Here is a 13,956-nt window from a genome sequence, read left to right as displayed (position 1 = left end):
CAGTACACACTGAGTACACACTCAGTACACACTCAGTACACACTGAGTACACACTCAGTACACACTCAGTACACACTGAGTACACACTCAGTACACACTCAGTACACACTCAGTACACACTGAGTACACACTCAGTACACACTCAGTACACACTGAGTACACACTCAGTACACACTCAGTACACACTGAGTACACACTCAGTACACACTCAGTACACACTCAGTACACACTCAGTACACACTCAGTACACACTCAGTACACACTGAGTACACACTCAGTACACACTGAGTACACACTGAGTACACACTCAGTACACACTGAGTACACACTCAGTACACACTCAGTACACACTGAGTACACACTGAGTACACACTCAGTACACACTGAGTACACACTCAGTACACACTGAGTACACACTCAGTACACACTCAGTACACACTGAGTACACACTGAGTACACACTCAGTACACACTCAGTACACACTGAGTACACACTCAGTACACACTGAGTACACACTGAGTACACACTGAGTACACACTCAGTACACACTCAGTACACACTGAGTACACACTCAGTACACACTCAGTACACACTGAGTACACACTCAGTACACACTCAGTACACACTCAGTACACACTGAGTACACACTCAGTACACACTCAGTACACACTCAGTACACACTGAGTACACACTCAGTACACACTGAGTACACACTCAGTACACACTCAGTACACACTGAGTACACACTCAGACACTCAGTACACACTGAGTACACACTCAGTACACACTCAGTACACACTCAGTACACACTGAGTACACACTCAGTACACACTCAGTACACACTCAGTACACACTGAGTACACACTCAGTACACACTCAGTACACACTCAGTACACACTCAGTACACACTCAGTACACACTGAGTACACACTCAGTACACACTCAGTACACACTCAGTACACACTGAGTACACACTGAGTACACACTCAGTACACACTGAGTACACACTGAGTACACACTCAGTACACACTCAGTACACACTCAGTACACACTGAGTACACACTCAGTACACACTGAGTACACACTCAGTACACACTCAGTACACACTCAGTACACACTCAGTACACACTCAGTACACACTGAGTACACACTCAGTACACACTCAGTACACACTGAGTACACACTCTGACCAGCCTCCACTGGCTGCAGGTTTGGACCTCAGCGGTTCTGTTCAGCTGATTCTGTCCTGCAAACGGATCAGAGTCTCTGATTTGGATGAATCTGCTGCATTAATTAATGCCTCGTTTTGTCTGTTAGTCGTCTTGATGCTGCATAATGAATGAATCCGGCCGGTTCTCTCTGACCTGCTGGACGAAGCTGCTTCCTGTCAGACGGAGGTTCTGCTGAACCAGAACCCGCCTGGGTTCAGGTGGAACCGTTTCTGGACCTCCTGGTATTATTGTTATCTATCGCTCATATATTGTGTACGTCATGAAAAGACATTCAGCTTCAGCGTCGTCGTTTCAAAGGTTCCTCTGAGTGAACTGACAGAAACCGGGTAACAAGAGAAGGCCTGTGCAAAGGTCACCGCTGCGCCATCAGGACTAGTTAAAGAGTCCTGATGCAGCAGCAGAACCGGGCCAGAACCGGGTAAGTCTGTGGTTCCACAGTGAATCCAGGACGAGGTTCTGACCAGACCCAGTCAGTCCATGTTGGCGGTTTTCTCTGAGGAGATTCTGCCATTCATCCAGCAGCCAGAAAAAACGCTCTGTCCACTCTGATGTCCAGCGGCCGCCATCTTGTGAGTGGCGTTACGCTCCTGCTGTCTGCCATCTTGTGAGAAACTATAAAGAAAAAAACCTGAAGCGACATGAAAATACTTCATGTAAAATCCATCTAAATTTAGATGTGGAGTTCTGGTTGATCACAGTGACGTTTCAGATCTTCAGGTGACAATAAGAAACTAAAAACTGAAGGCGTTTAAATGAGAGTTGTGCTGCTGTGTGACAGTTTCATGCTAACTGCTCCATTCTGGGTCGATGCTCCACAGTGACGTCCTGGATGACATCATCAGTTGTGAGCCAGCTCTGCTGATTCTTCTCCTTTGCTTTTGCTGCTCCTCTTTAACTCTCTGTCAGGACAAGCGGTTTGAACTTCCTCCTCTCTCTGCTTTCATGGAGCCCCTTTCAGCTCCTCTGAGGTCAAAGTTCAGAGGTTTGAGCCTTTAAGATGCTAATCAGCTGCTCCCCCTTTAGGAAGAATACCCTGTTGCCATGGGTGCACATCACAACAGCTATTTTCCTGACAGTGAAACAGAAGGAGCAAAAGTCCTTAATCAGCAACGACTCAACCAGGAAATGATGAGGTCTAGAAAAACAACCAATCAGAACCAGCATAGCAGAGCTGCTGCCCCTCCCAACATGGCGGCCGGGCTGACGTTTGATTGCTCCTCTCTGGTTCCTTGTCCTTCACTCTGTGTCCTCCGGCGTCCAGCCGCTGCCCATCATGTCCCCCGGACAGCCTCCCGCCCCCTGCTGGCCTGAGTGTGAGCTGCAGTGTCTCTGTTAATGTGTGTGTGCGCCTATCATATGATCTATTGTAGGATAGGAAAAGTGGTAGAGCAGAGCCAGAGTCCCAAACCTCTTTTAGGTCCATCACTTCAACCTCCGACCTCAAACGCCGTTTGGCCCCCGGGGACGCCACGGTAAGGACACCAAGACCACCTGTCTTCCATCGCTTCCTGTCCGTCCCCTCCACTTCCTCACCGCTTTATTTCCCTCCTTCATCGTCCCTCCCATCGGCTTCGTCCTCTCCTGTCCTCTTTGTCCCCATCACATCTGTCCCTCCGCTGTCCCACTGCGAGACACAGACAGGCGGCGTGTTGGACGCCTGCAGGCAGTCAGGTCCAGCTGTAGTCCCACACTGATCGTGTCGTCTTCTTGCAAAGGAGAAGGGAAGAGGGTCAGCCTGTGTGGTGTCCTGTGTCTGTCTCTTCCTGTCCTGTCCCTCTCCGTCTCCTCCACTAACGTCCAGCCTCTCGTCCTCAGGTCGCCCGGTGGAGGCGTGTCTCGGTCCTCTAACCCGTCTCTGTTTCAGACTCCGGCTCTCCTCTGTCCTCTCTGCTGTCCTCCTGTCCTCGGTTGCATGTGAAGACAGAGACAGCTGTCCTCTCGGGGACGGACGCGGCTGCTGGACCCGCTCATTTCTCTTTACTTCCTATATGAGTGTTTTTCTCTCAGTGGGTTTAAATGGTGTCCAGACTGCAAACACACACTCTGCCTCTGTCCTCCTCTGCAAGCACGACCGACTGTAGCCTCACACACACACACACACACACACACACACACACACACACACACACACACACACACACACACACTTCCTGTTGGAGCAGACTCACTCCAGGTTAGAGCGAACGGCTTCATCAGCGGTGGTGGAGAATCCTGCTGTGCTGGCTGAGGAAGACTCCATCAGAGACAGACTGGAGAAGACTCCAGTCTGTCACCGGACCTGCTGATCCGGTGACAGACTGGATCCGCCGCCGTATTGGTCTGCACCGACAGCTCCTAATGTTGGTGCAGACCAGAGAACCGGGCCGGGTCAGAAATCGATGGATCAGTACCTCCAGGGCCTGAAACACATTGAGCTCTGGTCGTAATGCCGTCCATTCCTGACAAGTCCCACGTTTTTCCGGGAAACTTCCGTGTTTTACTTCCTGTCCCGCCGTGCTCCCGTTACTAACAGCCAGCGGTACCGTCCAGACCTCCCGCCTGGACAAAGTTGCAGCTACCGCTAACTAGCTGCTAACATAGCCTTGCTAGCTAGCTATCGTTTTTTGTGTCCATCATGTAAGTGCAATTTGACCCTGCTGGCTAGAAACAAACCGTCCATCTCAGCAGCAGCATTAGATTGTCCCTTTGAGGACACAGTGCCCCCTATAGCTCTGCGCTGGTATTGCAGGTCAGAGACCGTCAGCTGCTGCATGGAGGCAAGGCGTCCATCAGGATGGACATGTGGACATGATGGACATCAGTGAAGCTGCTGCAGGACGTCCGGCTTCTTCCACCACTGCTGATAGCCGTTCAGTAGAGAAGCTCTGGATCAGAACCGACCCAGAAAGACTGAGCTCAAGCAGAACCTGTGGCTGGGTCAGCGTCCATTTAACGTCTGTTTTTCTGTCTCTCCCTGTTTTTGTCCCTCCCCTGTAGCCGTACCCGACGGACATCACCGGCCAGCTCAACCTATCGGATCCCTCCGTCAGCACAGTGGTCTGAGAGAGAGAGAGAGAGGCGCAGAGGGCGAGCAAGCTGCACTGCTGCTGCTGAGCCACACTCACACACACACACACACACACTCACACACACACACACACACTCACACTCACACACACCCACCCACACACACCCACACACACTCACACACACACTCACACACCCACACACACTCACACACACACTCACACACACTCACACACACACTCACACACACACACTCACTCACACACACACACACACCCACACACCCACCCACACACACACACCCACACACACTCACACACACACACACACCCACACACACTCACACACACACACACCCACACTCACACACACACACCCACTCACACACACACCCACACCCACACACACACCCACACCCACACTCACACACACACTCACACACACACACACACACACACACACACACACACTCACACACACACCCACACACACTCACACACACACACACACACACACACACACACACACACACACACACACACACACACACACACACACAACACACACCCCTTACGTCCTTCGATCTTTACCAAGACTTTGCGTTGACTTCCATTAATTTCTCATGATTTCTGTAGCCTGACCCAAACCCTAAGACAGCACAGGCCCCCATGGGGCCCCAGGCTTAGGGCCCCATGGGGGCCTGTGGGTCCTCACAGTGTAGGGAAAATGTCCTTTCTGATGTCCCCACACCAACATGGTCATAGCAACACACACACACACACACACACACACACACACACACACACACACACACACACACACACTCACGTATTAATCCACTTGTAGCCACCAGCTTCCTGCAACCACTCTTTTATTTTGAAATAAGTTGTACAGTTCTGTTTCCTGTTTCCTCAAACATCCCGACCAGATCCAGAACCAGCTTGGACTGGTTTTAATGGTTGTAGCTCATCAATCCATCAATGCTGGTTTCTTTAAATGTCACTTCCTGCTGTGACCAATCAAATTCCTGGGCTTTGCTAAGTGGGTGGAGCCTCTGAAGAAGGAAGGAAGCAGCTGTTTCCTCTCCAATCAGCCTGCAGTGCCACCTTCTGGACTGGGAGCGCGTTGCTCAGCATTCAGGAATAATTTATCGTCTGTCTGGAGCATCTGGCTGTCGGTTAAATTCAGGTCACCAGTGTTTCCAGTTCAGGGCTGCACTGGAGGAAATCACACAAGATTACATTTCTGCTTCTTTAATGTTGAAAATTTCCAGGTTTTTCATGATGCAGCAGCTTCATGATGTTGGAAACTGTGGCAGTGGATCCAAGAGGATCCAGTGGATTCAGAGGATCCAGTGGATCAAAGATGATCTAATAAAAGGGAGAATTTATTGGTTCATTTGGTTAAATGTTTCAATTCAAAATGAAGCCAGTAATCAACTGAATTATTAGTTACTAATGTTGATCTTTTATAATAAGTTAAACTCATTTGGTTCTGACCCACAAGTTCAACATAAAGTTTCTTAAAATCAAATTGAGAAAAGTAACATTGATTTACATGAATGATGGAAGTTGTTCATCTTTAGGGGAAACTTCAATTATTAAACAGAAAAATAATTTCCTGTGTTGCGACTAGAAAGTTTCACTTGCAGATTTTACCTCCAGCTGATTCCTTGTTTTATTTTTTTCAAATAATTTTTCAGCATCTTATTTTATTTGACATAATTAATTTTATTATTGTGTAAATATTTAAGTTTTTAATCCAGATTTTTTAGCTCAGTTTTATTTCTAGACGATGTTATTGACCCAAATCCCCAATTGATAATTCTGAAGTCCCCGGTGGCAGCAGCGCCCTCTGCTGGCTGGAGGCCGAACAGACGATAAACGACAGAGGTGCAGGAGTTTATTCACTTAAACTCTGTTCATGTTATTATTTCAAATAACTATTAACAGCTTCATAATTAAGTCAGATAAGTTTTAGCTTCAGAAAATAACTGAATGAATTTGTTCCTAAGGACTAAATTCCCAGAAAGTCAGGATAGCTTTGTGTTTTTCAGTTTTTTAACTCATAATAATGGAATTTAAACAGAGATGCTGGTTTATTGCCACCTTGTGGCTCTGATGTTTATTAAATTCAACAAATTTAAAGAGAATAGATCATTTTGTTGCTTTTGATCTGACATAATGAGGATCAGCTGGAGTCCATCCCTGAATGGAAATTTCCAATCCAATATGGCCGCCTGCTTTCTTCCTCGTTTTTGTTTCATTAAATCCGTCCCACACACCAGCCGAGAACTCGATCAGAACCGATCCCATCAATGTAAAACGAAGGCTTTAGCCTGAAATAAGCTAACCTTCCAGCAACCCTGGAGGCTCCTCCCACTTCCGGCCGCCTTGGCTCTGCTGAAACAAGGTCCGCCTCCTGCTGGAGTTCACTGGTTTCCAGTCTGGAGGTTGCCTGGGCCGGCGTTGGTGGGATCAGGTTTGAATCAGCCTGCAGACGCATCGGACTGTGATTGGACTGGGCCACTCTCCATTACGTTTATTAATAAGTTGTTAATAAAGCTACATTTTCCAACTGGAACTGTTTTAACCTGCAGCTCAGAGACAAAAGAAACCAGTCTGGAAATGATCAACGTGACCTAAACTGGGTTTTTTTTTGAGGTCAGAAAGGTCAGGCTATAAAAATCTCTTCTGGATGTTTTTCCATTTTTATTGCGTTTATAAATCAGCTGGGAAGCCAGGTTTTGTTAATTAATCACAGTTAATTGACAGACATTATATCAACCAAATAAGCAACAATGTAAATTGCTACATGTTTAGCATTGAGATGCTACTTTAGGCTACATAGCTTCCCTGTCAGGCTAACTTCCGTTAGCACAACTTGAACACAACACTGGTCTTTTCCTGTTAGCAGAAAAATTTTAACTCTTTACAAACTGTGACTGATTTAGTCCTGGTCCTACAGAAAGTGCCAAAGTGAAAATGTACAGAGTTGATTTTCCAGTTCCTGCATCTGCTGGTTTCCAGTTTTTAACCAGATGATCCCAAACGATCCGCAGGGATCAGAACCGGACCGAGCCGTCTGCAGGCTCATTCAGCCAGTCGGATGTTTTCCCAGCCGGCCCAGAGGGTCGGAACCGGGTCGGAACCGGGTCGGAACCGGGTCGGAACCGGGTCGGTTCCGGCGCTTACCGATCCGAAACAGAGAATCCAAATATATTCTGAATAATTTATTGAACCTCTAACATCCGTTATTAGATATGATGATGAGAATCTTCTGAAAGGAAATAAAACTATTAAATCAAATGGTTCCGTTTAATTGTTGCACTTTTTAAATGTATTTTTTGATTCACTTTTAATTTGACATTTTTGTATTTTTTTCAAATTTCACTGAATAGTTTTTTTATACAATGCACTAAAATCCAGCCAATATATTTACTTTGTTTGTTTTGTAAAACTTTATAAAACATTTATTTACATTTTTGTACCAGGATTATAATATTAATTTACGTTAAATGTAATTATTAATGTGATTACAGTATTATGTTTAAATAGACCAGACATTTTATGACCACAGTTTTTAATTCTACTTGATTAAAATTATTGTCATTTAATTTTCTAATGTAAATTATACAATGTGTTATGTATTCCTGTAGATATACTGATTGTATATTTATTTTTATTCAAATTATTGTTATTTGATTTTCATAGTTTCAATTGTACAAAATGTTTATTTTCAAATTTGAACAAACTATGAGCATCTAAAATGTGAAAACTCAAGAGATCTTCTGAAATTCTATATTTCTTATTGAATTCTGTACTTGAAGCTATTTTCATGTTAGTTGTGTGATTCTGGCTCAAGTTGCTAAAACAGTTTAAGAAATTGGATCCTAGAATCTGAACGTTCAGTTACTGAATAATCTGATCGATTTTCTATTAATTCAGTTGCACTGAAGTAAATACAGGAGCAGCTCGATCCGAGGCTTGCATTGTGATGTCACTGTGACGCCACTGTGACATCACTGTGACGTCATCGAGACGTCACTGTGACCTCGTGTTTTTGTAACGAATCTAGAATCAGCTGATCTGACGTCAGTTTGTGACAGTAGAAGAAGAAGTTATTTCCTGTCTGTAGTTTTCTGTAGCTGCTCTGTCACGGCGCTCTGTGATTGGCTGGTTCTGTGATTGGCTGGTTCTGTGATTGGCTGGTTCTGTGATTGGCTGGTTCTGTGATTGGCTGGTTCTGTGGTCACATGACTCGCTGTAATGACAGAAACCTCTTTAATGCACTTCAGTGTTTGTTGTTCCTGAGCTTGATGTCGATCCTGTTCTGCAGAAACAGTTTACAGTAATAAATATTTATTTCAATTGAAGCGGCTCGGATTCCTTCATGTGTCGATAAAAACAGGAAACGTTTCACTTTATGCTTTTCTTTATGAACTTCTCATGATTATTTATTTTAATATATTCTGTTGACACCATTTTCCCATTTCACTGATCTTCACATCACTACATATTTAGGTGTTCAAACAATTAATCAGATGCATTGATTATTGAAACAATTGTCAATCAATTCATTAATTGATTGGTGGTTAACTGGATCACAGACTGGAAAAGGAAGAAACCAAATCTACAAAATATCGAAACATTTTCCAGTTACAGTAAAACGTTTGACCTGGATACAGTCTGTAAAAACCTTTGAGCATCTTTAATATCCAGTTATTAATCAATCAATAATCCTCTGATCAGAAGTCCTGATTTCTCTCATGTTCACCTTGGAGGGATTTTTAGATGCAGATTCATAATTTGATCAAACATTCAGTAAAGGAACGATGCTATTATTACTTTATTTATTTGAAATTTTAATGTATTTTTAACTTAATGCATTAAAAAATCTGCAGAATTTCTTTTATCTGATCAACAATAATCAATAACTTATTTAATATTCAATTAATAAAAAGGTAAAAATGAACTCAACGCCTTATGGATAATAAATCCTCTCAAAATAAAGTCAATTCTTGGTTCAAAAATAGAAAGTACCCCCCGTACCACCGAGCTGCTTTAATATCAGAATCTGGATTAAAATCGTTTTGCCGAAAGGATCGAAATCAGATCTGAGTTGATTTTAACACTTTTTCAGTGCTTATATAGTCCAAGAGTTAAATTAACACTTTCAATATAGTTAAAATTTTAACACTTTATCAGAGTTACTTATTTAACTCACCAAACAGGGTTCATTTAACACTGTGGGACATAATGGATAACACTGATCCAGGAACATTAATGGACCACTTTATTAGTGTTGATTTACCACTTTCAAATGTTATTTATTCCAAAAAAGTTACTTTATGAAAAAACTAAACACAAGTACATACATTTTGAACATTTTTGCAGCTGTGTTCCCAACATTTTAAATTGTGGTACAATGATCAAACATTCATCAGAAATGCCATAAGAGTTTTGAATATCAAAAGAAATTTAAGTTCAGGGATTTTTACTAAATGCCTTTCTTCACTTTGAACAATTTTGAAAGCATGATGATGATCAAATGTTTCCGCTTGGATACAGTTTTTGACACATAAAACCAGGTCAACATTTTTCAGCCTGACTTACAAGAGAGCAAAACGGACTGGTTTAGCAGCCTTGCTCTCACGTCCCGAACTCTGGGCGATTCCTTCATTTTGCCCACGTCAATGTTATACACTGATGTCTGCAGGAATGTGTAGAAATTCATCAATGCAGCATCATAAGAGAAATTAAACACAAAATGTGCTTTGAATAGCTCATCAAATGCTCCAAGAGAAGATGTAAGAGAAGTAACAGTGAGGCCATTTCTTGGTCAAAGCCTGAGGACAAAATTATAAAAGTTTTCAGCTATAATATCAGAACTTTATGAATACTCTGAATAGTCAACTATCTTCAGATATATCCAGGTACTTACTAGATGTGTTAGTGAGGTCATCGCTTTGAAGACTTTCCGCTGACTGCACCAAACTTCTCAACTCAGGTGGAGAAGTGAAACGCTTAGCCTCCTTGGTGACATTTGGTTTGAAGAACACATCCCACTTCTGCAGCAGTCTGGATGAGGTTTCTTCACTGAATAGGAGACGGAAGTCTTGATCAATCTTTAATAACAAGTAGAAATCAAACCATTATAACAATGTAAAAATCCACATTTAAAGACTTCAGTTGAACACTTACCAATCCTTTTGTGTCCAGGAACCCCGGGAATGTGGTCAGGATATCATTTCTTCCACTGGCATCTTTAATAAGCTTGTGACGGTGCTCAAAAGTCTCTCTCATCTTCTGAAAGATCACGGACCTGTCTGTGGTGTCATTAAGCAGAGATATGGCCTCCTGGCAGGCATTCCCATCAAGCTGTTTTTCAACAATCACAGTTCTCTGTATATTTGGGTCTCCAGATGAAATGGAATTGGTGCTACTTGATGGCACAAGAGATCCTCTTTGAATCTTCCTTAGGACCGTTTTAAGACGCCATGAAATGTATCCAGTGCTGCTTGCTGCATCATAAAAGTGTTCTTAAAAAGAAAGAACAAAAATTAAATGCAAAATAACAGTTTTGAGTCACAAAATAAAAGAGCATGATTGATTGTAGAAAAAAAAAAAAAAACATTACATTGCCTTTTTTGGTGTATGGATCCTTGAGGGATGCCTTTGTCACTATTCCAAAGCCATACTTCTCTCTGATTGCTTTTGTGGGGAGGTGCCTAACAGCAGATTGTAAATTGGTGATTAAACCTTTTTTTCAATTATTATACATAAATTAAATAGTGTAAAAACATACCCTTGTTCATCAATCACGTGAGCCAACAGTATGTTCACCATTTGTCTTCTTGTGGCATCAGTTAGGGTTTCTGTAGTTTCATCCTCCTGCAGAATTTCTTCACCACCAGACTTGCTTTGTAGGACACCTTCAACCAGCTATAAAATGAACAATAAAAAAAGAAAAAACAGAAAATATGCAATATGCAGATGACCAAAATATGACAAAACATGTCTGGGCATACAAAACAGAATTTAGAGGCAGATAAAAAATATTGTTACATTTTTAGCAGACACTCAGGATTCTCAGTTCTTTGCTTCTTGCGTGGCATCTCATCCATTAGTATTGTTGATGTTGATGCATTTGAGTTGAAGCTTGAGTCAGAAGCAGACGACCATTCTGAGAACTCTGAAGAAAGAGACAATAGACATCAGTTACATTCTTTGGTAAAATCTGTAAAACAGTTGATTTAATTTGCTTTGGTATCTCACCATCATAGCAGAAAACTGTCTGTACCACATTGCCTTGTCTAAGGAGGTCACTGAATATTTCTTCGTCAACTTCAGTATCTGTTGTATCTTTGTATGTAACTTTGGTATCAGGTGGCAGGCAAAATTGTTCAATGACTGAAAAAACAAGGAAAGATTTAGAGCCTAATTCTGTAATTAGCTGGATTTTTTAAAACTAACAGTTACTTGATATTGATCATGTGATTAGCATAAATTATATTAATGAAAATACAATTTTTACTTACCACAAATGTGTAAAATATGTGTTAAACAGACATACATTGAAAAGAATAATGCCCATGCCCCACAGATGATGAATAAATAACAAACCTTTCTCATGAAACTGATTAAAGTCAAACGGCCCTTCGACTTCCTCCAACTTCACCAAACTTTACATGGATCAGCATTTTATTTAAGCATGGGATAAACCTGGACAAAGCAAAATAAGGTAAAGGTCAAGAGTTCACCTCACTGTAACTCTGCTATTGGTGTCACGTGACTTCGGCTCGTTGACGCTCCGCAGAAGCTAATAGTTTTTTTTTTTAAACTCTTTATTACTATTATCAACATATACATTAAACATGTAATCAGCTTCAAATGTACATAAAATCTGAAAAACATGATGAAGCCGATCTCAGCTGCTTCCATACAGACAAAAAGGAGGAACAACAATAACAAAACAAAACAAAAGGACATACATTAGGGGTTTTCCAGCAATTTCATGATGATTATCAGATCATATAGTTCTGTATCTTGACCTTTGTTCAGGAAATTCAGCGATAAGAAGAGGTGGCAGAGATCCTTATGAAAAAAGGAGAAAGACGGTTTGGTTTTAAGGAAACGACATTTGTGTATGAAAAACTTGCCCATAATAATTATGACATTTAACAGAGTTTCAATTTTCTTTTCTTTTCTCATAGTCCCAAAGATAATATCATTCTTGGAAAAGTCCGGTAAGTTCGGGATTTCAGGAAAAGCCAGTAGTGAATATCATCCCACAATGCTTTGCAATACACACAATCATAGAAAAGATGTTCAGTCGACTCAATATCACCATTACAAAATAAACAAGTGTTATCATCAATAGCAAATCGAAGTCTAAGGAATTCCTTAGAAGGGTAAACGCCTGAAAAGATTTTGAAGTGGACTTCCTTGGCTTTTGGAGGAATGGGAAGCTTTAAATAATTTGTTCTAATTTTTTCCTTCTGATCTTTTGAAAAGAAATGCGATATAAAATTTGGATTGGATATAAACGGAAATAGAGAACTAATAAAGCATTCCCGAAGTTTTTTGTTTTTCAATTTCTTATCTGTGATACTGAGCCCATTAATCAATAGACCAGGAAGCTCAGCGGTTCTGCAATCGGATCTCATACAAACATTTGGCTGTAGATAAAATATTAGGGGGAATAGCATTAATAATCTTTTGAAATACACTTTTATTTATTTGTAGGTTATATTTACCACTGAATTCTTCAAGAGACATAACCTTCCCATTACTTAATAAATGCATGACAGACCAAACACCTTGTTCTAGCCAATTATGTATAAAGATTGATTTATTATTAATTTTTACGTAACGGCAATTCCACAATGGAGTATTGTGTGGGCTATAGTTATGTTTATAGATTAACTTCCAATATAATAAAACTTCCTGGTGAAAGAAGGAACGTTCAACAGGTAGTTTTTTAACGTCAAAGTCACATCTAAGAAGAAAACTAACTCCACCCATATTTGAAAATATTTTACTCTGAATATGGAACCATAAAGCCCTTTGGTTTGTTAGGAAAGACCGAAGCCAATTCAATTTTAAAGTAGCGTTCATGCTGTCAAATTCAATAGCTTGCAGTCCTCCATCTTCAAACCTTTTGATTAAATTACCTTTCCTGATATAGTGAGTTTTCTGTTTCCATATAAAATCAAAATTCATCCTATTGATGGATTTGATAGCTGAAGTGGGTATTCCTAATGTATATGCAGGATATATCAGTCTGGAGATACTTTCTATTTTGGTGAGAGCTATTCTTCCCAGAATAGATAATTCTCTGTGTCCACTTATTTAAATGAGTTTTACAATTTTGAATTTTTTCCCAGATATTTAGGTTTTCTAAATCAGATTTATTTTTATTTATATGCACACCCAAATATTTGACACTGGATTTTACAGGAATATGAAAAGCAGTCGATAGAGAGCAGTCTTTTAGAGGCAAAATTTCACATTTGTTTAAATTTAATTTAAGACCTGAAGCATTTGAGAAGGAATCAATCAATTTAAGAATTTTTGGAATTTCATTCAGCTTATTAAAGAATATGGTTGTGTCATCAGCGAGTTGACTAATAGAAAACTCCTTACCCATTACAGCTAATTTACCAAATTGAGCATTTTTAATTGATATGGAAAGCATTTCTGCAGCAGCAATAAAC

At 41.2% G+C, this 13,956-nt stretch overlaps 1 protein-coding gene and 2 long non-coding RNA genes across 7 annotated transcripts in view; 1 reads left to right on the top strand and 2 right to left on the bottom strand.

The window, feature by feature from the left end:
- grin1b (glutamate receptor, ionotropic, N-methyl D-aspartate 1b) overlaps window positions 1-8,613 on the top strand; it is a 75,871-nt gene extending 67,258 nt beyond the window's left edge. For 3 of the 5 annotated variants that reach the window (XM_055039619.1, XM_055039618.1, XM_055039617.1), the window contains 2 exons: window positions 2,603-2,704; window positions 4,209-8,613. In XM_055039619.1, the coding sequence (XP_054895594.1) occupies window positions 2,603-2,704; window positions 4,209-4,274 (168 nt within the window). In that variant the 3' untranslated portion in view covers window positions 4,275-8,613. The remainder of the gene's footprint in view (window positions 1-2,602; window positions 2,705-4,208) is intronic. The other 2 variants (XM_055039621.1, XM_055039620.1) reach the window with 1 other exon arrangement.
- A 1,027-nt stretch (window positions 8,614-9,640) lies between these two features.
- On the bottom strand, window positions 9,641-10,891 carry LOC129366034 (uncharacterized). Its single transcript, XR_008606577.1, has 3 exons — window positions 10,442-10,891; window positions 10,182-10,365; window positions 9,641-10,086 (listed from the first exon to the last, which is right to left on the bottom strand). It is a non-coding gene; the product is annotated as an uncharacterized LOC129366034 (long non-coding RNA).
- A 210-nt stretch (window positions 10,892-11,101) lies between these two features.
- On the bottom strand, window positions 11,102-11,987 carry LOC129366033 (uncharacterized). The gene is made up of 4 exons (XR_008606575.1): window positions 11,864-11,987; window positions 11,516-11,650; window positions 11,306-11,432; window positions 11,102-11,182 (listed from the first exon to the last, which is right to left on the bottom strand). It is a non-coding gene; the product is annotated as an uncharacterized LOC129366033 (long non-coding RNA).
- Window positions 11,988-13,956: the final 1,969 nt, after the last annotated feature.

Source organism: Poeciliopsis prolifica, unplaced genomic scaffold, assembly GCF_027474105.1.
Source record: "Poeciliopsis prolifica strain line A6 unplaced genomic scaffold, Auburn_PproV2 SCAFFOLD014, whole genome shotgun sequence".
Taxonomy (NCBI): Eukaryota; Metazoa; Chordata; class Actinopteri; order Cyprinodontiformes; family Poeciliidae; genus Poeciliopsis; species Poeciliopsis prolifica.
The sequence above is the reverse complement of the archived record's forward strand: the minus strand, read 5'-3'. Positions and strand labels throughout refer to the sequence as shown.